This window comes from Anabrus simplex, chromosome 14 (genome assembly GCF_040414725.1).
Source record: "Anabrus simplex isolate iqAnaSimp1 chromosome 14, ASM4041472v1, whole genome shotgun sequence".
NCBI lineage: Eukaryota > Metazoa > Arthropoda > Insecta > Orthoptera > Tettigoniidae > Anabrus > Anabrus simplex.
Genome location: NC_090278.1, coordinates 85,552,455 through 85,578,879, shown reverse-complemented (window position 1 = coordinate 85,578,879; position 26,425 = coordinate 85,552,455). Strand labels below are relative to the sequence as shown.

General features: G+C 39.2%; 2 protein-coding genes across 2 annotated transcripts in view; one reads left to right on the top strand and one right to left on the bottom strand.

Moving 5' to 3' along the window:
• 5-HT2A (5-hydroxytryptamine receptor 2A) overlaps positions 1-9,072 on the top strand; it is a 146,279-nt gene extending 137,207 nt beyond the window's left edge. The window contains exon 6 of the mRNA XM_067158373.2: positions 8,509-9,072. Within this exon, the coding sequence (XP_067014474.2) occupies positions 8,509-8,731 (223 nt within the window). The 3' untranslated portion in view covers positions 8,732-9,072. The remainder of the gene's footprint in view (positions 1-8,508) is intronic.
• The window catches only part of LOC136885619 (26S proteasome non-ATPase regulatory subunit 1), a 416,036-nt gene that overhangs the window by 307,689 nt on the left and 81,922 nt on the right, over positions 1-26,425 (bottom strand). The window lies entirely within an intron of this gene.

Here is a 26,425-nt window from a genome sequence, read left to right as displayed (position 1 = left end):
TAAAAAAACTCGATGAACTCCGGCATTATTATGGAATGGCAATAAGAAACAACACGTTTAAAAAGAGGAGTGTGTTATTGAACTAATGTTTCTGCGATCAACATTTTACTGCCAAACGCCGTGTTACAGTTGTTTTCGCTGTACGCCTTAACCTGTATCGCAATAAGAGGTACCGCCCGATAGTCCGGCATTTTCGGTAATCCGGCACCAGGCCGGCCCCGAACGTGCCGAACTATCGGACTTCTACTGTACTCTACTTAACTCAATTTGTCGGTTGCTGGACTTTCAAAAGTTTGCGTGAAGATTTGGGGGCAAATTAGGGAAAATGTGAGGCACTGCTCCTGGACGTAATTTCCATCTCACACGATAGATATCCCCTTTTTCACCATTCACCATAAAATTATCTGATTTTACAATCAAACCATCAGATAAATGAATATGATAAATTCTGCTTTTACGCGTTAACTCAGCATCCTTTCGTGCAATACCTCTGGCCCATCTTTCAAACTGATTTCTATCCTTCGGTGGTGGAAAAAGTAGCATATCATCAACTACTCTAGCATAGACTGACTTAGAGCCAGGCACAAAACATTACGGCATTCTGAATTATTAAATTAATCAAGCTACATAAGATACAGGCTTGAAGTACACAACACACAATGAACTGAGCTTAGGAACTGAAAGCAAAGAAAATTCAACTTATTCACTGAAATATCTCGCACAGTAACGTCTCCCCACTTTTCTACACCCGGCTTGCCGGAACTACTGGAGCACGTGTTGGATATACTCGCTTGCAGTGCTTGCAGTGGCGGGACCACAAACTACCTGTTATAATGGCTGAGTCATCAAAACTGGTCTTATATTCGTAATAAACGTCATCTTAGCTGATAATACTACACAGGACAAATCTGTGGTAATAAGACATAACCTGATATGTCAAAGAACATGATGCTTTTGGAAGTTGGTGAACTCGCTGAAATCCATATTGTATTTCAATGACCTCTAAACTGAAGTGGCATACATTTGTGAATGTAATACAAAGAAAGAACAAGTTTTATTCTTATTTATTCAACAAGTTCGAGGAAAAAAATCACTCGGCTGCCTCAATATCCATGTACTGAACATATCGGAATTTTAGTTTGGGAACAGCGTATTCTACGGGCATCATACTCTTCGCTGCAAAATCTAGCATATTCGCATTAAAATCGAAAATTCGAGTTTTTTAAACATCGAATTCTGCCTTAGTACCACAGAATTTGGGGCCAAGAGATAAATTAGCATTATCACACCACTGACTTATAAAATAGGTAAACCAAAATTTGAAAATTAAAAGAACACTGCTGAACGTAACTGTTCCATATCATTACAAAGATCATGAGCCAGTTTACGAAACACATATTGCTTGCACGTTTCGCCTGGATATTACTGTAGAAATGGCTTCGCACCAACGCTACGGCGATATCCATTCGCAACACCTGGAGAACTCGGCGAATGCGGTAGAACTGTACCTGTTGCTCTCACCTCTAATGTAGTTGTGGATACAAACAAGAAGCTTTGCACTGCATGAATGTACTGTTGCAATCTGTTTGCTATACTGTATGTTGGATAGGAACTGTATGTAATGAAATGAGTGTGGACAACGATTAGGAATCGGGAGAAGTGTAGATACCAGTTCTTTAAGGAGAACATTTCAAAGGCCACTGTAATTGGTGTGAAAAAAAATGAATGATTGAAATATGCCGTCAAAGACAATGCCAAAGGATGAGTTGATGGAATCATTTATGGTTATTTGAATCAGACAGCAGAGAACTGGGTGAAATTTCACAAGAGGAGATAAGCACACGATTAATTGCATTTTTCACTAATTTTACGACGAAAACGTGTGTGTGTGTGTGTGGGGGGGGGAATCCGATAAATCGATGAGAATAGATTAGGGCTGCTAGATATGAAGAAATAGAAGGGTGTTATTAGATAATCAAAAGGCAGACTCGTGCCAAAATAAAAACCACACAAAACATATCATGTTCTGATATAACTCTTGCTCATTTGTAATTAAAGCTCAAGAACAGATGACTGATAAAGAGTTCCAATTTCTCTATTATCTGCTAAGGGGAGTCATAATATTGTATCTCGTTAATGTTAAAATAGCTGAATAAATGAACCTTTTTCTCCGTCGCCACTGAATGTAGAAAAATAACTCTTAATACGATGTTAACTCATGTCTTCTGCATACACTGATCCTCAATAGTTTTAAAATGTGTGCTATGAAAAAAGTTACGATTTTTTAAAACATATTCCCCAATTTAATTTTTTCTGCAGATATTTTATTACAAAATTAAACTATTCATCTGAGAGAAGGGAGCATATGTTTCGGAAAAAAAAATAATTCTAGTAAACTGCATTTGAGGGTAAAAGTTTCTATACTGCAGAATAGAAGCTTTAAAATCCTCCGCCAAATCACCACTCATCTTGCGATTGCAGCTCAACTTGGGTGACCAACTAAGGAAAAATATATTTTTCTTCAAAACACGCTAAATCACAGCCTCCTGGAGTGAGTAGTCCAAGAAATGTGTGAAAATCAGTGATACATTGCACAAAACGTGTCTTGAAATAGAAGTGCACCAACATATTAAATAAATCATTTAAAATAGCAAAAATTGGAATATTTGAATTTTAAAAATGCCACATTAGACAGAATGATTCACACTTTAATGTCAAAAGTGACACGAAGGCAGCCTAAATGGCACCAACCCTACATGTTACATGTGGAAGTTCTGGGCACATGATAATGATAATAATAATAGTAATAATTAATAATAATAATATTATTAATAATTTATTATTATTATTATTATTATTATTATTATTATTATTATTATTATTATTATTATTATTATTATTATTATTACTTTCTTTTCCTCCACGTTCCTCGATCTTGTGTTACAAGAGTCGATAAGTTGGCGACCTTGATTTCTTCCTCTATGCTTGTGCACCAGGTCGCAGACGCCTGGACAGATCTGATATGCTAAGTACTCCTTTGACGACGTACGGATGATCTTTCCCCATTACGTGACAATATCACTTCATGCAGCACTCCCCGAGTTTCTGTGTAATTGGGGCATCCTTAAAGGAACTTCTTACGTATTCATTCATGTCGCAGTCGGCCTGCCTCCTCCCTTGGACAGATTTGATATGCTAAGTGCTTCTTTGACGACGTAGGAATCATTCAGACTGTGCCATCTCGTGCGAAACTTCTTGAGAATCTCTGTATTCGGAGCGACTTACCTCCTGTGTGTTCATTCCAAATCTTGTCGATTTTGCTGACATCTGCCCATAATCGCAGTTTCACTTCATTTACACGTAATCATTGCTGATGCACCTTTTTGATGGCCCCATACATCATACATGAGATGTTTTTACAGTGTGTTTATGGAATGATGGAAATCGATACCAAGTACCTAAATGTCAACACTTCGAGTAAATTTATGGCGTTCCACATACAGCTACTTCGCAGAATGGATGGTATCTTCTAAAAGCCTCTGTTCAGGCCACGAAGAAAATTGGTCGGTGTGTTGGATTCTAAATGAATGTTTAATGTATTCTGAGGGAGTGTTTATTCTTTTGGGATTTGTTTACTCTATGTCAATATGAGATCGTAAGTGTTTTTGACGGTTTACAAAATAAAAGTTTGCTTCAAGTTTTGTAAATTAGAAAGAGTAAAACGGGTAGTTCCTGACTTACTCAACAGGCTGCGCACAACATGAGAAAGTGGATTCTCCTGAGACACAACACTATGCGAATGCGGTGTCTGCATCACTGGTCACAGAGCATTTAAATTTTATTTGTGTAGACTAGGCCCGTGTGGTATGATATCAGTGGCGGCTCGTTTGGGAGGCGCTAAGGCGCGCGCCCCCCACGGGGTTCCATTAAATTAGGGAATTTTAATCTTAAATGTTAACAAGCGAAATATTATACTATTATTAACAAGGGCGCGAGTTGTACTGTACTGCGGCCCGAAGCGCTGCTGGCCCGGCGCAGGAGGGCGCTCTCTCATAGCGGACCAAATACTCCGAGTCTCGCTTGACTGGCCTTGAGGGAGCCAATTAGAGGCACAGTAGAGATGTGCTGTTCTAACGGAGATTCCGGCGCGTTTCTGCCGCGGCCCATGGTTGCAGCCAACCTACCCGAAACATTGCTGATTTGATTTCTATTTAACAGGGGTCAGTTTGTGCCATTTCTCTCCTAAAACTAGGAACTATTTTACTGAGGCACTTACCTGAGTTAAATGTGCCGGTATATATTTAAAATAGTCTTGTAGTTTTTAGGATTATTAACTAACGAAACGAGTAACGACTGTAGCTACTGTCTCCTCGCACTTGACTCATGTTGGCCATACTCACTGGAGAGCGCGATGTTTAGCTGTGTGTTGATGTATGATCTCGTGAGGTGACTGTGACGAGGTGAAATTAGGAGAAAGGTTGTGATTTATATGTTGGCGTAGTGTTATGTTTGCACTTCGTACAGTATGATTACCGTCGAACATATTAAAGAACTAACGTTTTCTTCTTTTCTATCGGGAAGAAAGTCGAACTGAAGGAGTGTGGTAGGCCGACACCAGACTTCTCGTTGAAAAGACCGGAGACCAAGGAAAATGAAAATAGGGCTTTCCAAAGACAAATTAATTCTCCTGACGTATATAACAAGAACACGCGGATATGTGTAAGTGATATCTCAGAAACCTTTTACTGCATTCCTTGCCTGCTATTCTCCCGTTCTAGGAAAGGAGATAAATGGATCACCACAGGGGTGATATCAATAGTACCATGGACTTTGAAATGCTTGGTAAAGTCAATGTCGTGTCTTGTTTGAGTGATCACTACAGCGAAACTATTCGTAAACATAATTCGATCGTGGACAAGAACAGGCAAATAATAATAATAATAATAATAATAATAATAATAATAATAATAATAATAATAATAATAATAATAATAATAATAATACAAACAAAAGCGGACATGAAGAACGCACAAATTCAACCCGAAGACATTTTGAATCGAAACATATATAGAAAGAAAATTGACACGTGGGAAGTTACTCCAGAGAATGAAGTACCAAAAAGAGCAGGTACCAAGTGGACGTAAGAAAGGAAGAGGATCTTTAGTCAACAGATGAAAGCATATCATAAATAAAGCTTCGTGTGTTCCAAAAGGGACCATTCACGCATAATAATAATAATAAAAATAATAATAATAATACTACTAATAATAATAATAATAATAATAATTGCATATGCATTGCACCGTATAGTGTTCGAAGTGTGTATCTTGATAACATGGTTTGAAGAACTTGAGATATATTATGGAATTATGAAACTAAGGCGCGCCCCCCACTGCTGATATCCACGAGCCGCCACTGTATGATATTATTTTACGATTATTCTTTAAATCACTATAACAATAATTTGTTGTTGAACAGTATCCTCCTTATTCAATACCAGATTTTAACGACGATCTTATATGAGCTTACACTGTTTCTTAATAAGAACATTTTACATTTTAATATTCGTAACATCTTGGCAGGTTCGATCCTGGCTCAGCCCGGAGGTATTTTGAATGTGCTCAAATACGTCAACCTCGTGTCAACAGATTTAATGACACGTAAAAGAACTCCTGCGGGACAAAATACCGATACCTCGGCGTCTCCGAAAACCGTAAAAATAAGTAGTGGGACGTAATAATAATAACAATTGTTATTATTATTATTATTATTATTATTATTATTAACATCATTCTTACTTTAATTTTAAATGTTTTTAACTACAATAGGTAATGTCAATTTGATCAATCTACTGAAGATGATCCAATTAGGATCGAAACATGTATAGATGTGACGTAAATCAGGATCATAATGTTCAAGAATAAGTCATTGTTATAGTGATTTAAAGAGTATTAGTTTAGCTAACAATACGGAAATTTATACTTTGTGATATTACCCTGTCACTAGAAAAGACAATATGCTTGGAGTACTAATTTTTAGATGTATTTTACATTAATCTTTGACGTTATATGTTACGTTTCTGACACGATTAAACATTCGATTCTTTTGACATTTTGGAATCACAGAGTACACCCGACAAGGTGGCCATAATCGTTAAGGCGTGACGTCTTTTCCCGTTGTTGGAAAAAAAACCTCACCATCCAAATGTTGGCCGACAGGGCAGAAAGAGGTGGTGTATACAATGTAACTTTTCCGCAGTGCTCATATGGAGCGAGCTGTTGATGGTGATTTATCCATTGGATGGGGATGTTAAACACTGAGCAGATTCCTTGGTGTTATTGGACAAGAGTAGGTTAAGTGCCAGCGCGAGTTCCAGCCCCTCGCTACCTCATATTACCAAGGCTCGGATGTTAAGGAAAATTCTTTCTTCTTTCCAGAGGTCATTTTTATAGGAAATCTGAAAAATAACTGAATGATGGGTCCCAGACCCCGTTTAAAGCATATAAATGCATATTTCGGCATATTATGCTCAGTTCAGTGATATAGAGTCATATGTTGTTATATTTTGAAAAAAAAAATGTTTAAATTGAGGCATCGACTTTAACAAGGTACATGTTATATAAATCCATTTTCAATCGCAGGATTTCAAAATACTGTAGAATTTATAGCCTTATTTTGCCTTCTTTTCCCTAAACAGCAGGTTTAGAAAATGTAATACCGAAAAAAAGAGATGCTGTACGAACGTACGCCGGAAGATACCATAAAGAATTCTAGTAATTCGCTTTTCGTTTTTTTTAAAAAGAAAAACAGAGTGAGAACTGCTCCTCACGGCTATGCTATTGTAGAATGTATAACGTTTAAACGTACAATGTCAGTTTGCATGTGTGTGCTGCATTATCGCTAATCACTTTTTTCACGTTTAATGACACTTGTTACCTATCTCTAAACTTCACAAGTCATACCTTACTTTGTATGGGTCATATTTAGTTAGTTTTTATGGTATATTTGCTTGCATAATTGGTACTTCTCTAGGTCATGAACTTCCGAAACCTACCCATTACCATCACCATCACCACGTCTCCCCTGAGGCCACACATCAGATACCATCAAACGGGGTAACTTGGGACATTCAGGATAACTTTGGACACAAAGCAGGTCTTATCTTTTTATGTTTCTCTGGTCTCAAATTCATCACGACAAAAGGTACTTTTAGTTTTATAGTGTTGCTAGGAACACAACTGGACTGTTCAGTTGTTCATGTTTAGTAGGTAAAGAAAGATCCAGCATTGTTTCTGCTGTTATTGAAAGATATGTCACACTTTCTATACTATGTCCCCAATGTAGCTTGGAATAATTTGTCTTATCCTACAGATACATTGTTGACGTGTTTAACATAAATTTGCAACAGTAATGACATTTATGCACTCATTGGGTTTCCTAATAATGGAGGTTCATTTTTCTGGGGGTAAGTTTGGAAGGCTACCATAAATATATCCCACACCATTAATGCTATTTTAAATTTGTTTTAGTCATTGCAGTCTTGTTAATTACAAAGGTAGCAGATAATTTTGTGCGATTTCTGTTTACCTACACTTTCGGACCAGCTTATGTTCAGATTACGCGAAGGAGTCCTCTGATGATGAACAGCATGTGCCAGAAGAGGGGACTGGTAATGGTAACGCAGAGCTTCAAAGTTATGTTTCCTCCGCTGTGGTAGACATTCTTGCAAAGTTGAATTGTGAGACGCCAACAAGGAAGAACGGCAGAAAGGAAATTAATGTCCTGCCTAGAAAAAGTATTACCAGCAAGGATATATAATCACCAGAACTTACGACTGCTGCTACCACCAGTAAGTCTGGCAAGAGAAGAAGATTGACACCTCTACCAAGTGCTGCTAGCAAAGATGCTTGCCCAAAACAACTCATTCATACATCCACCTTGAAAACATCCTCCAGTAACCTTAACCTTGATTTATTGTGTGTGGTTTATGCGATTATAATTTTCAAGCGAATGATTTGTGTACGTTCACTTAAAATGTAATTCCTTTCCGTAGTTAACTTTCCTGACCTCTTATTTATAGCAGCATGTCTAAAATTATGCCAGCGAGTGTCTACAGACTGTTAGCATGTGTTTTATACCAATGTCCGATGTCATCCAATGTTAGGGGGTAATATTGGACACTAATTAAATAAAAAGATTTGTAATTTCAATGCGCTAATCTGTCGAAGATTATAACATTAGCAGTAATACAGCATTTTTTCTCGCTGGGGAGTGAGCAGTTTTAGTATCGTAATGAAGAATGTGAAAAATATGTCCAAAGTTACCCCGTTTGACGGCAATAACAACAATAATAACTATTATTATTATTATTATTATTATTATTATTATTATTATTATTAATATTATTATTTTACAATTAAGTAATGCATTTTGAGATTCCTAATTAAGTGTCCCCCACATTTCCTTATGTTTTGTTATATTTAACATCGCCGTGTTGTGTGACTTCAGGTACCGCTCCGTGACGGAGAGCAGGCCGCTGAGCGGTTCCGGGGCGAACGCCTCTTCCTCTTCAGCAGCTGTGGCAGGTGCATCAGCATTCCCCCTGTCGTTGTCGCTTCAAGGAACGCCTCTGCTTACTCCCAGTTCGACGGCATCCTCCTACGTCATGCGCACACCGCTCAGCGTCTGTCCCAGCGACGGCTTCAGCAGCATCGACGATCACGAGTGTTGAACTAAAGCTTAAAGGGACGCTATGGAATTTAAAGACGCTGGCAAAATATAAGCAAAACTTCCTACATAAAGCCGCACACAATTCGTTGAGTTTCATTAGACCTAAAATACAACATTTCTCGAGAAACTTACATAACATTTGCAAGATATATTCACACTATATTTCTAAATTTCGCAATTAACTACTTTCATAACGAAAATGAAGAGTTAAATTCTTTACATTCTAAAATATCAATGCAATACAATATCGAACTACCTGTTAACTTACAATATAAACTCAATTTGAAATTTAGGAAGAAACATACTTAAAAAATAGATTTTCTTGGTTATTTTCAACGCAGAGGTGCCAATCTTTAATCAGTAATCCCATTGTACGCCCACCCTCGAAAGAGTCAGATAACCATAACACCCATCAGTAGCGGTGATTGGGAGTTAGAAGTAGGCGACAAAAAATGTTGAGACAACAAAAAATTCCCGGGTTCGTGTGATATAGCGGGCAGGGTGGGGATGCGGGGTATATACGAATAAATAAAAACTGATAAAAAGCTAAAAAAATGGTTAGTTTTTATTCTCTCTGAGCGAATTTCGACAGATGTAAAGGTTGACGGGTTACCAACTTAAGTGCGGTAATAACAGTTTTCGAGATTTTGAGTCAATACTCTACAATCAAACTTCCATCAAAGGAACAATATTACAGATATATTACAGTTAAATAGTAGTGTGGGGTGATTATACAATTGAAAATTATTTAGCATTTGACTAGTTACTAAGAAACTAACAAGACACTAAGGAGAATGCCACACTAACGAATGTGCGCGGCAAGCGGGCGAATCATCAGTGTCCATGCCCTTGGATATATATATATATATATATAACTTATACGTTAGCGATTCACGTTCTGCGACAAAATTATTTTTATTATTAACAATGACGAAAGACGCGTGTTTCCAATTTCCTTTCTCCATAAGCTTTACAAAATCAATGTCTTCTACAATAATCAAAAATTACAAAACTAAATATGATTTTCACTAACATGTTAACCAACAAAGCATTTTCCTTTGTGAAACAGTCAATTTTTAAATAATGCTATCCTTTTGCTGGAGGATGCAGTTTGAGAACTAACATCCTCCATTTCCGAAAGAAATTAAAATACAGGAAATAATAGCCATGTAATGTAAAAGCAGAACATACGCTGATGAAGTGTCTCATTTCCCTATTTCAAAATTTCACAAATCACGCCACATGACGACGTAACACTACAGCTTACACACCAGCGATTGTAGCAGACGGTGGTGACCATTCTTCTCCTATACTGCTGCCAAATGTTGCACGTAGTAGTAACAACAAACAGTGTTGACACATTTCCTCTCGCTTTTTTGTATAAAAATTATATTTTTGTGATAGTTAATTTTCTTCTTGGTTGTGATTCCATTATAATACGGGGAAAATCCGTATAAGTTGGCACCTCTGTGAATGGTATTTCAAAATATAATTTGCCTACGCGTGCACTATGAGAATTGTAATTTCGTTTGCACTTCATGAAAATACATGGCCTCTAAAGAATGTTACGTAACTCCATAGTGCCCCATTAAGCAAAGTATAATACGACGCAGTTTAAAACAAGTTCACTTCGTACAAAAAATATAATTGATCAAATCAATTAAGTCTTCCGCAATACCAAGAAACATGTGCAATAACTATACGATCGCCAACAGACGGACAAAACGAAATATGATAAACGTTTTCATTGTACTAATTTGCGAAAGAATGTACTTTATCAGGACGGACTGGTGTCCGAAATTCGATAAACATAGATAAAACCAGAACATTTATTATAAGTAGTAATATTTTGCACCGAACAGGAGAAAAACATCTACGTAACCAAAGAAAAAAGGACGATTACAAACTCAAAGCAAATAAACGCATAACTGGTCTTGCTATGTGTGTAATTTCATTGAATTCATGCTTTCAAGCAAGAACCCAAGTTGCGTAAGGTTTCAACAACCCTTTGTGCCAAATTTCTGAGAACATGAAAGCATTTAAAGCATTTGCATAATGAGAGAAGAGTTCCTGATGCTTTCCTTTATGAAGTGGACATGTGCTGCTAAGTGTAATTATTTAGTGTAAATAGAATATTTCGAACAAATTGTCGTTTAAATGATGTTCCCAGACATGTAGGAAGTAATCGGGGCGTGTGGATACTATGCCCCAAAATGTCACCGTGACTATATGTCCTGTGGACGATCGTGTAGAAGTTACACACACTCCAAAGTTGCAATATAACTAAAGAGTTTCTGGCAAAAACAACCAATGTAAAGAATATGACATTTTCAGGAGAATCAATACATTATCTAAACGTGATTGTGTGGTATAATTATACCAGGCAATATTTTCATACATTTTTTCATAAGACGGAAACAGTTTTTTGTAACAAAATATGACTAGCGTTTGCCTGAAACTGTCACAAAAACACACTATATTCCTTACATTCAGCTTTTAATCCAGCAGAATGTTTTCTTACACATGGATATTAAAGTCAATGACAATATTATAACAGTTTATTCAACAAAACTTTATGACAGCCATATGTTATAGATTTCTTGTAGTTTTTCTTATTTTTTTTTTACATCACATGGTATTGCAAACGGATTAAGAAAATAACACGGTAATGGCATTGTTCACTAGAACGTTTTCATTCGATGCATCCGTAACTCTTGTCATCTACATCAATATCTTCAGCAATACATTCTGGACTCTCTCCCAGCTGTGTGTAGAACAGCCTACTTTTTGAATTCTGAAGGAATACAGGCTATCGTTTTAGGTCCTGCAGCTCTGCAGGTGGAAGAGAAATGCGACTTCCATGCAATGAGGTTGGGATGCTACACTGCACTCAGGATCCCTCTCAACTTTCAACATAAATGCAGCAATAGCCCGAACACAGGTGGCGGAAAATGTTATGGCTGGCGAGCAATATGCCATCTGATTACAGCTATTCATTTCTGGAAACTGTGCCTGGTTTTGTAGAATATGCAATGTGCACAGAGAGATGAGCATACTATTATTCCCATTCTACTAATATCTCAGTTTTTTATATTGGTTGTTTTTGTCAGAAACCCCTGAAATATGGTAACAGCCCTACCCGGCACATCTTACTTGGAGCAGCTGAAGCCAAGTTTGTGAATAAGAAGAGGCTCAAAATTCGTCAGGAGTCTGATAGGTTTTCGGCTACTGAACACCGCATTTCTGAGTGTTGTTGGGGATTTTGAGAGCGAGAGAATCTTATGTGAAGGAAAAATAGACATCAACGAACTCCCAATGAATATATGGTAAATTAAAGGATATGAGATAACCTCCCAAGAAAATCATACAAAATAACATTCTTATAAATAAAATTGCAGCATACTTTGTTAAAAATTAAAGCAAATCCACGCTCTACTCCACATTGAACTCTGAAACCAACTAAGACTCCCCCTCTGCAAAATCGAAGGGAGTTCGATTAGTTTCACCTAAACATGATGAAAAACATGATAGTATAAGAGGATAGGTTAAAGATATACATCATACGTAACCCTGGAAACTTTAAATCTCGTAAGACAATAACTATCAACTAAAAAAAGAAATCTCAACAAAATCAGTGTCAATCTCACTTCATAAGAAATCGTCCGGGATACAGCACGTAAGCCTCCTAACAATGCATAATTTGAATTAGATGATCAGCCCGCAATTATTACAGTGTAAACCCCAAGACTTGTACACACTGAAAAACCCTAAACTAGATGTAAACAATGTTGTCATAAAAGGATAAATCATTCACGCCAATAAAGCCAAAAACAATCTAAAAATATGAGAAAAATAATATATTAAATCATTTGACACCATAGGATACGTCCCCTCCATAGGAAATAACTTAATTGCATATCACAGGGTTCAGGTAACCCAATAAACCCTACTTTATTAGGCCCTTTACGAATTTGAATCTACCCCAAAAGCTTATTCTCCAGTTAAGTAAGGAACGCCACCCCGAACAACACAGAAATAATCAACATATCACCTAGCATTCCAGTCCAGCTAACACAGAGACTACTCGTAAACAATCGAGCATATAACGCATGTTCATACGAACTTTCAGGGTTGTACGCCCCGATTATTTTCAAAGTTGTTGGGAACATCCCGTACAAGGGTTCAAAATAACTTTAGTCAGAGTATCGTCTATGTCATAATTAAGTAAAAGTAAAGCAAATACAATTTGTGATTTAGTCGACTTATCCTCTCCAAGATTCTGAAGTGGATGTATGAGTGTTCCTATAAATGTTCCCAGAACCTCGAGCTTATTTACTCTCTAGTTTCTTTGAATTCCATTAGGTAGAACAATCGAGCCTGTTTACCATGGAAACAAAACACCCCACACACATGTCGGTAAGGATAAACTGTGGAACTCCCAGGCATGTCTATGTGCAAGAATGAATTATGAATACAACGGATGGAAAGAAGCAGAGTGCCCAAACGTATACACATGAGAACAACTAATCTTTGTAAAACTGAAAAGAAACTAGTTATGTTTACGTTACTGACTGTAAAAGAAAAACAGACAAAGAATGTAATGTATTAACTTAATGATCGTGTAACGACAATCAGAAATACATGGAAGAACTATGGACTGCTGTTAAGAGCAGAAAGAGTAACTAAGAGATATACTAGTACAAATGTGAAAGCGATTAATAATGATTTCTGGTCCTGGCAGTAATGGCCAGATCAAACAACGAGGGCGAGTCAAAAGAAAACCTTAGTAACTTTTCTGACTTGATTTTATAGAGCGAAAGTGGTTCGCAGCTCTAATTTTTTTACGACACGTTAAATGCAAGTTAGCCAGCGGTTACAGAGTAGGAAAAATAATCCTTCGGTTTGTGCGCAGCCCCTCGTGCCTTTCCACCCAGTGCCCCCAACATGTGGCAATCCCCAGGGGCCATGTCCGGAGAATATGGTGGACGTCTTGGATGTCATAACTGGGGACGAGCACCGTCATGTTGCCGCTGTGACAAACATTCATCATTCGTCCAGGAACTTAATTAGATTTCACAGCTTCTTTTTTAACGTCGCACTAACACATTGGAGGTTTTCGGCAAAGGAAGGATGGGAACGGGCTAGGATTGGGAAGGTAGCGGCCGTGGCCTTAATTACGGTACAGCTCCAGCATTTGACTGATGAAAATAGGAAACCACGGAAAACCATCTTCAGTGTTGCCGACTGTAGGATTTCAAACCAGTACCTCCCGCATGCAAACTCACAAAGCTGCGCGACTCTAACCGCACGGCCAACTCGCTTGGTGGGTTTTATAGCTTTGCTATTCAAAAACCTTCCTTACAACAGACCGCTATTCTTATTTCGTGCATGTCTGAATTGGGGCGGCCATAGTTTTCTTGCTTAACTGCACGGTGCTGCCACGTAGAGGATATTCGTTAAAGCCTCCATAACAGGACTGCCAACGGGCAGCAAAGTAGCGCGGCATTTCGAATTCTTATTACACTGTTAAAGACTTCATTTGACTCGTCCTTGTCCTCTTTAATTGTTATGTGTTGTTAAGAGTCTGCTATTCTATCAATATTAAAACAACCCTTCACGTGAGTGTTTAAAACGGTCAAGAATTATTATCACTGCACCATCCTGTAGTCCCACTCCTTTCCTTGTGTATGAGAGTATGTACCAACCAACTTAAACAGCAATGGAATTTTGAAATATCCGAATCAATCCAGTAATGGCTACCGCATGATTAAAAAGTTTCTCCGTTTCTGTGTAATCAGATAAAGGAAATTTTGTTTCAATCGATTGATGGTGAAATGTATCTCTTTCTTGTCCGAAACCATCACATATGTTTACAGTAAAAGTATAAATCAATGATTATTTATGAATTATAATTCTTCAACACGTACTTTTGAAGCCCGTCTACATACGATGTGCACTGCCAGTTATAAATTAGGTAAGCTAATTTACCAGCAAGGTACAGTAATACTTCGATTGTAATAGGAATTACACTTATCTCCAGAACTTGATGCGATCGGCCTATGCTATTGATACGAGCCGTTTATATCTTTACCTTTCTTTAAATTATTTTCCCTACGTACATTTTTTTTTATTCTATGTTTTTCCTAAGCTATCGTAAACCGTAGAGGGTTAAAATAGCAAAAGCGTGTTTGTTCTTGGGGGCATGTTGGTTGTTCCAACAGATTTCTGACAGCCAATTCTGTAATCTGAATTGTAACTTAACCGGTTTCATTATTGTTTCGCCAGTCAGTATGTTCTCAACCATTGGTTATGTTCGTATTACAAAGAATAAACATTCCCGTCATCAAGTTTTTGTCAATAGATTATTTTTCTTTTCAATCCCGTATTATTCAACCAACGAAAGTGTGCCAAGCTCGGGAAAAAACTTTTTAAAACTTTATGAGACAAAAAGGGAGGAAACGCCCTAAATAAAAATTAATAATGCGATGTTTTCCACCCAATTTACCGTGAATCCCCTTTGAAAACTTCCTCAATTACTTTAAAGATTTCAGCGGTATCTTAGAACATTTCCTTGCACCAGTAGGCAAAGGGCGAGACATAGGCGCTGTGTAATTGATCTTAACATTACGCGAGCTTATTGAAACGGTAGCAGATCTTTGATGTTGAGTAAAGAACTCGTGTCTTTACAGTAACAACTGGAATACATCACTCGAGACAAATTTAGCACTTCACGTCAAGCGCCGCTCTCCAGAAGTAATTCTAACTCTCAATTCTGTAATGACGTGAGTAGAAGCTTTCGAAGAACCTTCACTCGCGGTGCCAATCTCTAATACAAACCGTTCTTTAAGTAGAAATATTCGGAATTAATTGGACCAATATAAGTAACATGTCTCTATAAATGAAATTATAATTTTTTTGCCTTTGCTGGCAAGATGTAGTGTTTACAATGCACTATGTCTTCTGGTTTGGGCTAGAATAAATTTGTTACTTTCATTGACCTGTCTCAGTCTCATCCTTGGCTTTGACAATATGAAAGTGGCTGCGGTATGAGCGATGCTAGTAATGCCATTCCTTATGCAGCCAGTCCCTGCTATGAAAGGTGTGAAAATGTTGCTCATAGGGTCGGTTGGTGCACGCATTTCAGTGGGCTTGGCAGACTGATATGCAATAGCAACTTCTGGCCCAGTGAGGAAAGCAACGGGAAACTACCTCACTCCTCATTTCCCTAGTACGTCTCTTCAGTGACACCTAGGCAATCTATGACAGCTAATGGTGGACCTGTTGAGGATCCAACCAGCCTTCGGGCTGAATACCCAACATACATACAGTCTCCAAACTGTTTTCCTCATACTTATACCAGGTGTATGCATAAGTTTTTGCCGGGTTTTGTGGTAAATAAAACAAGTATTTTTCAAGGGAAATGGATTTTTATTGTTTATTCACAATTTTGGCCATCTGCTTCTATACACTTCGCCTATCTTTCAGTTAAGTTATGAATACCATGACATGACCACGTGCTTGTCTTTGGCGGCAAACCATTCGAGTCATTTTCCAACTTCCTCTAACATGCTGAAGTGCTCCTCTTTTACTACCGAAGTAAAAATATTCATCTACTTCCTTTAAGACTTCATTTCCTAATCTAATATTCCCTGCATCGCCTGACTTCGTTCGACTGCACTCCATTACTTTTAATTTGGACTTATTTTAATCTTGTACTCCTTCCCTACTCTGCCCATACCATTCAGCAATTTCTCCAGATCCTCTGCAGACGGCAAAAGAAAGACAAGGACCACGAAGGCACGAAGGATTCGCAAACCTAATACCGCCGGGATTGGAAAAGAACAAGAGTTGACCAAGGGAGGTCGGATATGAAACATGAAAGTCAGGAGCCTGACACAAGTAAGTGCCAGAGGTCACCTTAGAGCCGCGCGGTCACCAACCCACGCTCCCAAGTTAAGAGCCCCCGAGGACCCTTGCGGTCACCTCTTACGACAGGCAGAGGATATCATGGGTGTTATTCTGTCGCCTCTATCCACAGATGAATCAGAATTGAGAGAGGAAGAAAAAGAAAACTGCTCGACCTTGGGCTGAGAACAGACATGCATGACACATTTAAAATTTTATCCTGACACATGAAGACCAACAAATGCGAGACATAAGAGGGAGAGGGATATTTTTCTTCCTCAATTCGATACAATAAAAAAATTTGCGTGCGTGATATGCTGTACACGATGGCGAGTAAATATGGTATTCCAGACTATAAGAGCCGGACCATCGAATGGCACAGTGCCGAGATACAGTCGAAGCTCGGAATCCCGAACCTCCATTACTCCAATTTTCAGTATCTCGGAGTAACTTGATTTTCCCGGTCGTTTGTGCTATTCTTCACGTGTGTTTTATTTCTATATTACTCGAAATTCAGTTACACGAATTTTTCGGTTGTTCGAAGCAAATATTTCCCCCCTTGAAGCAAAAAATACTATGTAACTAGAAGTACAACATTAACCGTACAATACGGCATTTGTAGTTTGTGAGGAACAAGTAAAGAAAGGGTTACAGTGATGCTGGGAGCCAATATAACGGGAACTGAAAAACTAAAACATCTAGTGATCGGAAAATCGGCGAAGCATCGCTGTTTCTCGGGCGTGAATTCATTACCGGTCACGTACGAAACCAACCCCCCGAAATCGCGGATGACGAACCATTTACGAATCTAGGCTGCGTGGTATTAACGAGAAGTTTTAACGTGAAGGGAGGAAAGGTTAACCGTAAAAAACAGAAGAGACCAACGGATTTTTTTCCAAAGGCGTTAACGGAGCTATGTTTCTTGTTTAACTACTGTATGTACTGTATCCTGGCTTCTAAAAAGTTACTATAATAAGGGTATGATTAAAGTGATGCCGTAAAATAGAGTTTGTATACAGTATTTTTTAAACATCGTTAAAAATAATGTATTCGGTATAAACCCGTAGATACACGAGATTCAATTACGTGCTATACATGCTCAAAGCTGCCTGCTGTCATTTCTTGATGGATACAGTACTTTTGCATCGATCTCTTGGCACAGGCCAGAGTAAAGTGTAGCTTCCACCTAAGTACCAGTCAACATCCATGGCTGTGACAATATGGAAGTTGCTGGGGTATGGGTAGTGCTGAGTAATGACGTTCAGAGCATGACTAGTGCATCTGAGTGTTATGACAGGTGCTGCTCATAGGGTCAGTCGTGCTGCAATAGTACTTTCTGACTCAGTGAGGAAAGCAATGGCAAACTACCTCACTCCTCATCTTGCCTAGTACGCCTCATTTTGGCGCTGCCATTGGTTTTTCCTTATAACCGCATAACCTTTAGTGGTGCTATTTGAGGATCCTACCAGCCTCTGGGCTGATGACCTAACAGACAGACAGACAGACATGCTCAAAACGATATTCGCTATATCTCGAAATTTCGATAACTCGAAATAAAATTTAGCTCCCGAGGTGATTCGAGATATCAAGGTTCCACCGTACCTCGAATTCACAATGAGAAACACACAAGCACACGGGCACGCGGGAACAACAGCTTTCAATCGCACAACAGATGGCAATAAGACCACAAAAAACTTTTTTTTTATCAACAAACTGTTACTCTCTTTCTTAAACACGATTACAGAGGAGAATGAAAAGGAAAGAGATTGAAAAAAGTAAACTTAACAAAACTGTGCTTTCAAAGCCTAAGAGGTCTAAACAGAAGTACATTGGCGAATCAACTTTCGCAAAGCGAGAGCACAAAAGTTGTCGCATATGAGCAAGCAGTTCGGCGTTCTTTCCAGTCGATAAGTTCCCAGAGACAAAGAGATAAAAGTTGCTGAGTGCCCGTCCAAGTTGGTAGAAACCGCTAACATTTCCTTCGCGAGAAAGAAGGAGAAAAACACATTCCTGTGTCTTTATTGCGAAAAGCAATAAAATCCTTTCTCACCTACATCTCACACGGCGGTAATACAGCCATCCTGACCTAGTTTTCAAAGACAGTTCCGCCGCAGTAATAACTATTTACTTTTATATTATCAACCTTCACCCACAGGAAGTAATATTCTAAGCAATCTGCACATCACGACCTAGAAAAGTGTAATTTCTCCTCTGTCGTACAATTTTGATCTCAAGAGTTAATTTATAATCCTTTCTAAGATCAGTTTGTCAAAAAGTCCAGAAGGACTTCTATCACGAGGGCAACAAGCAATATTATGCATACACAGATCTAAAACTAGAAAAGCACAAACAATCTATTCAGTTACACTAAACACAAAAACGTGGTAGTGTCTATTGTTTAAAAGGACTTAAAAGCCAGGTCATCAACCCCTAACGGTACAAGGTGCAACGAAATGAAAATTAAAACTTCAAAATATATTCATCGACTAGAATATAAAACGAATGGTGATAGAAAAATGATCGTGAAACAAAAACTATCAGTGGACCCAATTCACAATGTCTAAATTATTACTCGGATGATACGTATTATCTGAAAGGATCCAAAATCCAGGTCTCCGGCCCCTCATGATGGTATTAATCACAGGTAATGTAGACCCATGGTATGTCACATACAATGGCACGAGTCACAGGTAACATAAGGGTACTACTCACAAGCAACGCAGATCCATAGTGTTCCGTCACATAGTGGAACTAATCACAGGCCACGTATACTCGTGGTGTTGCTCACAAAGTGGTACAAATCATAGGCAGTGTAGACCCACAGTGTATGAAATATTATGGTAACGCCCATAGGTAACAAATCCCATGGTGTACTTCACATAACGCAGACCTATGGTTCTCTTCACATAGTAGTAGGCCTACTAATCATGGACGCCAGTGAAACCCGTGGAGTTTGTCACATTGTGTTACTAATCACAGGTAGCGCAGACCCATTCTGAACACAGGGGATCCGGCACATGGACAATGCACACGATAGTATTAACCGCAGGCAACGCACAGACGCGTGGAGTTCCTCACATAAGGTGGTACTAATGGCAAGGAAAGTCGACCCATGGTGTTCCTGACGAAATGGTACTGATCACAAGTAGTCTCACGGTTCTAGAATCATCATCCCTTCAATTGCTTCTTACGACAGGCAGGATGTACCGTGGGTGTATTCTTCGGCTGCATCACCCACCCACAGGATGTACAAACAAGGAATGACATGTAAAAATTACAATATGTGCTTTGCAATAATACACGCTACCTGCTGAATCTGGGATGGTTCAATTCTTGATCATCTTGAATCACGATATTTGAGACGGCAAAAGGTCATCGTAAAGCTCCTTCTATTAACTTGTACGTGAAGCTGGTATTGTTCTCGACTCCGCAAAGCAACAAGTAGGACAAGTCGTAACGTAGGAATAACGTGTTCAAGATACGGAGGCAAACGCCTTCGATTTGTATTATTTTTCTTCTTTCTTCGTTAGGGTCTTCTAGAGACCACGCGACAATTTCAGTGTTTCATCATTTGTTGTTCCCTCTTCCTCCATCTGCTCACTAAGCCTCTTTTTCCTCTCCTCCGACCATTTTGTGCCCGTTTTCTTTCCTCCCGACCTTGGAATAGTTCCATTTCTAAAACATTCTTTCTAAATCTCTGTGTGTTGTTTCTTCTTCCGTTATGTTATTTCCTTTCAAACCTTTCTTGACGTCATGAATCCAGGTTGTAGTTGACTTCTTGTTCCAAAGATATTTGAAGACCTGTTGTCATCCATTCTGTATGAATGTCCAATTATTATTATCATCAAATATTTTAAAATCGGTTTAGGAAGACTGGAGACTAACTAATTTATTTATGGAAGACTGCTTGCACCCAGATACGCTGCATTCTTTCCTCCTGTCCATCACCTGTTCTGTTTCAGTTCTTCACGGAAGCCTATAAAAAAATGGCGATTCAAAGGATATGAGTTGGCGAGGTGCGGGGTTGGGATGCGCCTGCTGCTCCTTCCTTCTCTAGAAATCAGCAAAAACTTCTTTACGGATGCGAGATAGCGGTGTTTCATTCAGTGGACATATTTTCATTCCATGAGTTGGTATCAGACATCCAGATACAATCCCTCCAAGTATTAACAATAAATATACTCCAGCTGATATCCATTAATAAAAAAACATAGTGAAAATCAAAATCAAAAAGGATATTTCCTACATAAGTCCATCCCTGTCTATTACACCACTCAGCAGGATGTAGTTCACAGACGCTCTCTAAGACTATTGTTTTACACTCGAAAGTGGAATCCGTATCCTGAGAAACGAGTTATGTATGTCGAAGATCATCGTACGGCGATTTCCAGTCTGAAGATGTCATGGCTTCTATTGCATACAATCTGGACCATATTTCTTTCTTCTTAGCTTGTAGCTCTGTTAGCTGATCATGGTAGGTGGTGTGGACGGTAGGCGCATCTGTAGTCTTATATCATCTACATAAAAGGATTCCCTGGCTAATTCAGAAGTTAGTCTGAACGGGGCGTATCCTGACAAACACACAATCTTATTTAGAAAACTTGCCTTTGTTTTTTCAATTTATTTTAGTTTTTTTTTTTTTTTGGGAGATAGGGCCAAATGAGTTGTATCCCATAAGTAGCGATGGGACTTATTTTGCCAAGTATTGCAATGAAATGGCGTATGGCTTTTAGTGCCGGGAGTGTCCGAGGCCAAGTTCGGCTCGTCAGGTGCAGGTCTTTTGATTTGACATCCGTAGGCGACCTGCGCGTCGTGCTGAGGATGAAATGATGATGAGGACGACACATACCCAACCCCCGTGGCAGCGAAATTAACCAATTATGGTTAAAATTCCCGACCCTGCCGAGTATAGAACTCGGGACCCTTGTGACCAAAGGCCAACACGCTAACCGTGCTTAGCCGGACTGCTAAGTATTGATGCATGGATTATCAAAGACCAAATTCAAGGGGCGCCTATAAACTGTATCTCTTTCGTGATGTATTCTCAAATGAAGGATAGATAACGCATCAAGGAGAGCATCAAAAGTAATATTTTGATGTTCTAAAGTCTAAAACAAAGAAGAGCCAAACTGACGTCGGAAACTAGGAGGATGTAGCATCTGATCAGCCGAAGTGAGGACACATTTTGAACAGCGATAAAGGGTTGGGTTGGAATTCGCTACGAAGTCAAGAGAAGAAATTATCGCCAGGTTGGCAGAGCGAGTGGATTCTCCAGCCATCTAAAACACACATGACTGGCGACCCTGATTCACTTGGAAGGCAATCATAATACTCGCCAGCGAGTGAATGTCAACAATGTTGACTTTACAGGGAGATGAGAGTATGACTTAACTCTAAATGTTTCACTCAATATTCAGAATCTTAGAGAGTATTTGAGTATACAAAAGTGTCAGAGGAAGAACGCTGATAACTTGAAAGGTTATATACCACCAGCGCTTATTGTTGTTGCTACGTGACAAAATAAAAACACGAGAGATAGGAAGCTTATCTTGTCGAAACTCGACGCCATCTGATTTATGAGCTGGGCATGCTCTCTTGCTATCAGGGAAGGATTTGTGGCAGTTAACCCAGAGAGTTACGTCGCGTGATTACACTAGTTTGACACATGTTAATATTCTGATATTCTGATTTACTTAAAGGCACAGACTGTTCCATACGGCTAGGAAATTACGCAAGGAAATGCACATCAACAGATGCAATAAAGAGGGAATCCCGCCAGAATTTAAAACAAGATCGCCAAGATTAACTGCGTACACGAGATTACTTACCCTTCAAATCAGTAGATTCCATAGTTGTATAATAAAAAAGAACAAAAAAAAAGCCTTCTGTTTAATTTAATCCGTTTTAGGATTGTAGGTTTCACGTTACTAGAGTATAACAGCTGAGCGTATTTTATGCAAACTACTGCCTCGACTGGCGAGACCTAGTGCTTACGGTGCACTGTCTCTTCTGAATAAATTTGTTATTTCCATCGATCTGCCTCAGTCCCACCCCTAGCCGTGAATGGCATATGCGCGACGCTAGTAATGTCGTTCCCTTATGAAGTCAGTCCCTGTTAATATGTCACTCGTAAAGGCAGGTTGGTGTGTGCATTTCAGTGGACTTGACAGGGTGATCTGGCTAGATGAGGAATGCAACGGGAAACGCTCTTTCCTAATTTCCATAGTACGGCGTAGCTGTTGAGGATACAACCAGTCTTCGGACCGAGTGCACAACAAGCCGATCTTTGGACATCTAGCCGAAGTGAGGTCAAAAAAAGCAGGGATGATGTCACGTGAATAGACGAGAGAATGTAATGACAATGTTATAGATTTTACGCCCCATTAACAAATTTTACGGTTTTTTGAGACGCCGAGGTGCCGGATTTTTGCTTCGCAGAAATTTTTTTTCGCGGTACTGGTAAATCTACGAACACTAGGCTGGAGTATTTGAACACGTGCCAACTTGGCCGTCAGAAGGCCAACGCTCTACCATCTGAGCTACTCAGCCCGGCAAGAGAGAATGACATCGGGCACATGGAAACGCGCTTTGCGGTACACTACAATATTTGTAGGACGAAAAGATAACATTGTATTTGTGAGCTGTGTGGATACATAGGCGATAAGTACCGTGCATTATAATGCACGCAACGTAGAAGAGCGTTGACCAAATTTAATGAGCAATTATTAAAGTGGAAATACACACAACATGCAAATATTAACAAAAAAGTGTTGCCCAAGAAAAAAAAAATTGTCAATGAAGTCATTCTTGCGGCTTCATTGATTATGTCCGAACATTCGATTGCGTCAAACGTTCCGAACTCCTGCGAATTCTGAACACAACAGGAATAGATAGTGAAGATCTTACATTCGTCAAAAAGCTGTGTGAACATCAAGAAGCTTCCGTAAGCATTGGGAACTCCGAAACTCGCACTAATAGGATCAAACGGAGTACGGCAAGGATGTGTATTATCTCCCCCTGCGGTTTAATCTGTACTCTGAGCTGCTCTTCAAGAAGAAGAAGATGGCAAAAGTTAACGGTAGGCTGATCAACAATCTGAGATAAGCAGGAGACACTGCCATCTTGGCTCACAGGACTGAAGGTCTTCAGCGTGTGGCAGAGAGAATCGTAGCAGAAGGGAGTAAACTTACTCTCAAAATTAACACCGACAAGAAAAATATGATTGCCATTTCCAGAAGTCTTAACACTACATTCTTATGACCATTTATGGCGAACTAATTGAACTGCGGAAGTTTAAGTACCTTGGTAGCTGGATTACAGAGGACTTAGACCCGTTTTAAGAGATCCGTGTACGAACAAAATGGCTCCTACTAGCTTTCTGAAAATGAGAAATCTATTGTGTGACAGAAGCCTCAGCTTGGAGACACGTCACATCTTCGTCAGATGCTAGGCATATTCAGTGCTTCTGTACGGCTTCTGTAGTAAAAGGGAAACAAAGTCTATATCTGAATTCTTGTGTAGAGTACACAGCCTGGACGGGTTGAATTTCGACACGCACAGAACTCTGTTACATATTCAATGTCCTGGAGTTTCTGTTTCCGTAGGTGATTATCGGAAATATCTTCGCTGGAGGAGTTTCATCTCCAAACTAATAGATATTCGTAAAAAGTAAATGTGACGAGATCCAAACGAAAATAGATATCGCTGTTGTCAGAAAGTCAAGTATAAGAGACAGAAATGCTGATACAAAGAGAGATGTATCCGGGAAAGAACGGTACAGTCAGCTACGTGTAAAGGGTATAGCGTTGGAGCACTGAATAACCAACGAAGGACAGTGTCTTACAGTCTTTAGCCTGTTGTACGCGATTACATTTTTGTTAAATTCAAGACTTCACAAGAACTGTCAAATCGCTTGCAATACCTGACAAGTCACGAGAAGTCACAAGTCTTGTAAGAGAACTAGAACATGTTGTAATCGATCAAAGAATCACCAAGTCTTTGACAGAATTGACCCATGGAATTCGGGTGTTAACGGTGCGCACTATGCTGCTAGGCATGATGGGAGTGCCGGGATGGGAATCAAAACTACAAAAATGGCTTTTTCAGACCGAAAGATGATGTGTGAGTATACATTGCTAAATATGAGGCAACTCCCAGCCTATATTCTATGGACTCCGAAGATTATCACAATAAAATGAATGAAACGACAGCGTTAACGGACAGCTTTTATGTTTATAACCATGCGGTAACATACACGTAAACACTGTCAGCAATGATGAACTATGTTGAAAATATCCACACTAATATTTCCGACGTGTAAATTATGGTTTATCGCGTGTTTCCCTTCTTCTTAAGAATATACCCCACCGCTAGTCCAAGAACCACAACTGCTGCTTGACTTTCTTTTATGCAAAATATAAATAAAATGTATCAAACTTTGTCAAAATATTCACTCAATGAGGCTGGTTGGTGTACACCATCGAATTTTTCTTTCAATGCAATGCTTCACAAGAAAATTTGTCAAATCTCGGCAAAGATTTTTCAGCATTGCTTATCCAAAACGTTGCAGCAACTCGGAAGAATTTTTTTTTTTTTTTTTTTTTTTTCCTGACAGTTTTGTGTTCCGATGGCGCGGAACCCATCGTGAACACTTGTTTTGCGTAATCAAGAGCACTGATGATTACACTCACACTTCCTTTGCTGGCTGACAGCTCCCGCGCCAACTGCCGAATGAACACATCAACACGCTGCATCTTGTCAGGTGTGACAGCTGTGGGCGGCTTCCCCGACTGCTGCAAATCTTGGAGCTCTGCTGAACTGCTTTCAGAAGGCCTCGCCCTCCATGCCCAGAGACTAACTGTAATTCTGTAAACTGCACGCAAACGTTTGTGAATGTTTCCAACAGCTTCAATGACGACACACTTACAGGCGCCGTGTTGAAGCATTGCTGCAAGCACGCTATCCGCCGGGAAAAAAAAAGGAACTTTACGCGCGCACTCCGAAAACTTCAAATATGTAAGTTTCGAAATTCGTACCATTGTTCGGGGTGAGAAAAATTTACGCTGAGTTATTTTCTGGACCACCTTCGTATCATACCTAGATATACGACACAACAAGGGTGACATTACATACAGCACACTGCTATTTTCTATTCATTACAAGTACATTTCTCTAAAGATTTTATTTCCTTGGAAATAAAGTTTACTTTCGCCGATAGAGATTTTTTTAATAATGTGCTTTACATCGCACCGATACAGATAGGTTTTAACGGGACAATGGGATAGAAAAGGTCTAGGAGTGGGAATGAAGCGCCCGTGGCCGTATTTACCTAGTGTGAAAATGGGAAAGCATAGAAAACCATCTTCAGGGATGCCGATAGTTATCTCCCGGGCGCAAGCAAAACACGCAGCCACTTACTCGGTGAGGTTTGTTCAGACTGTATAAAGTGTTTCATGTGTTCAGAGCAAAAATAACAGATCGAGGCATGTGTCCGTATTGAGGGTCTGTCTTAGACAGATTTCACTATGCTATAAAGAAAGACTGGCTAGTAGCAAATAGAGAGGCCGCTGTCAAGGCTGCTGATTCTCTCTTACTTCTTTTGTTTCTATTCACCGCTACATTACCGTCCTTACACGCTATAATTAAAAAGCTGTCAAGCTGTCAGAACTGTCTGATGACAAAGGATATTTTATACCGTGTAAGTGTTAAATGTGATTGCTGGTGTGGAATATTGATGGCACTTAGATAGCCATCTCCTCTAATGGTGTTTCAAATACGCATACGAAAAAGG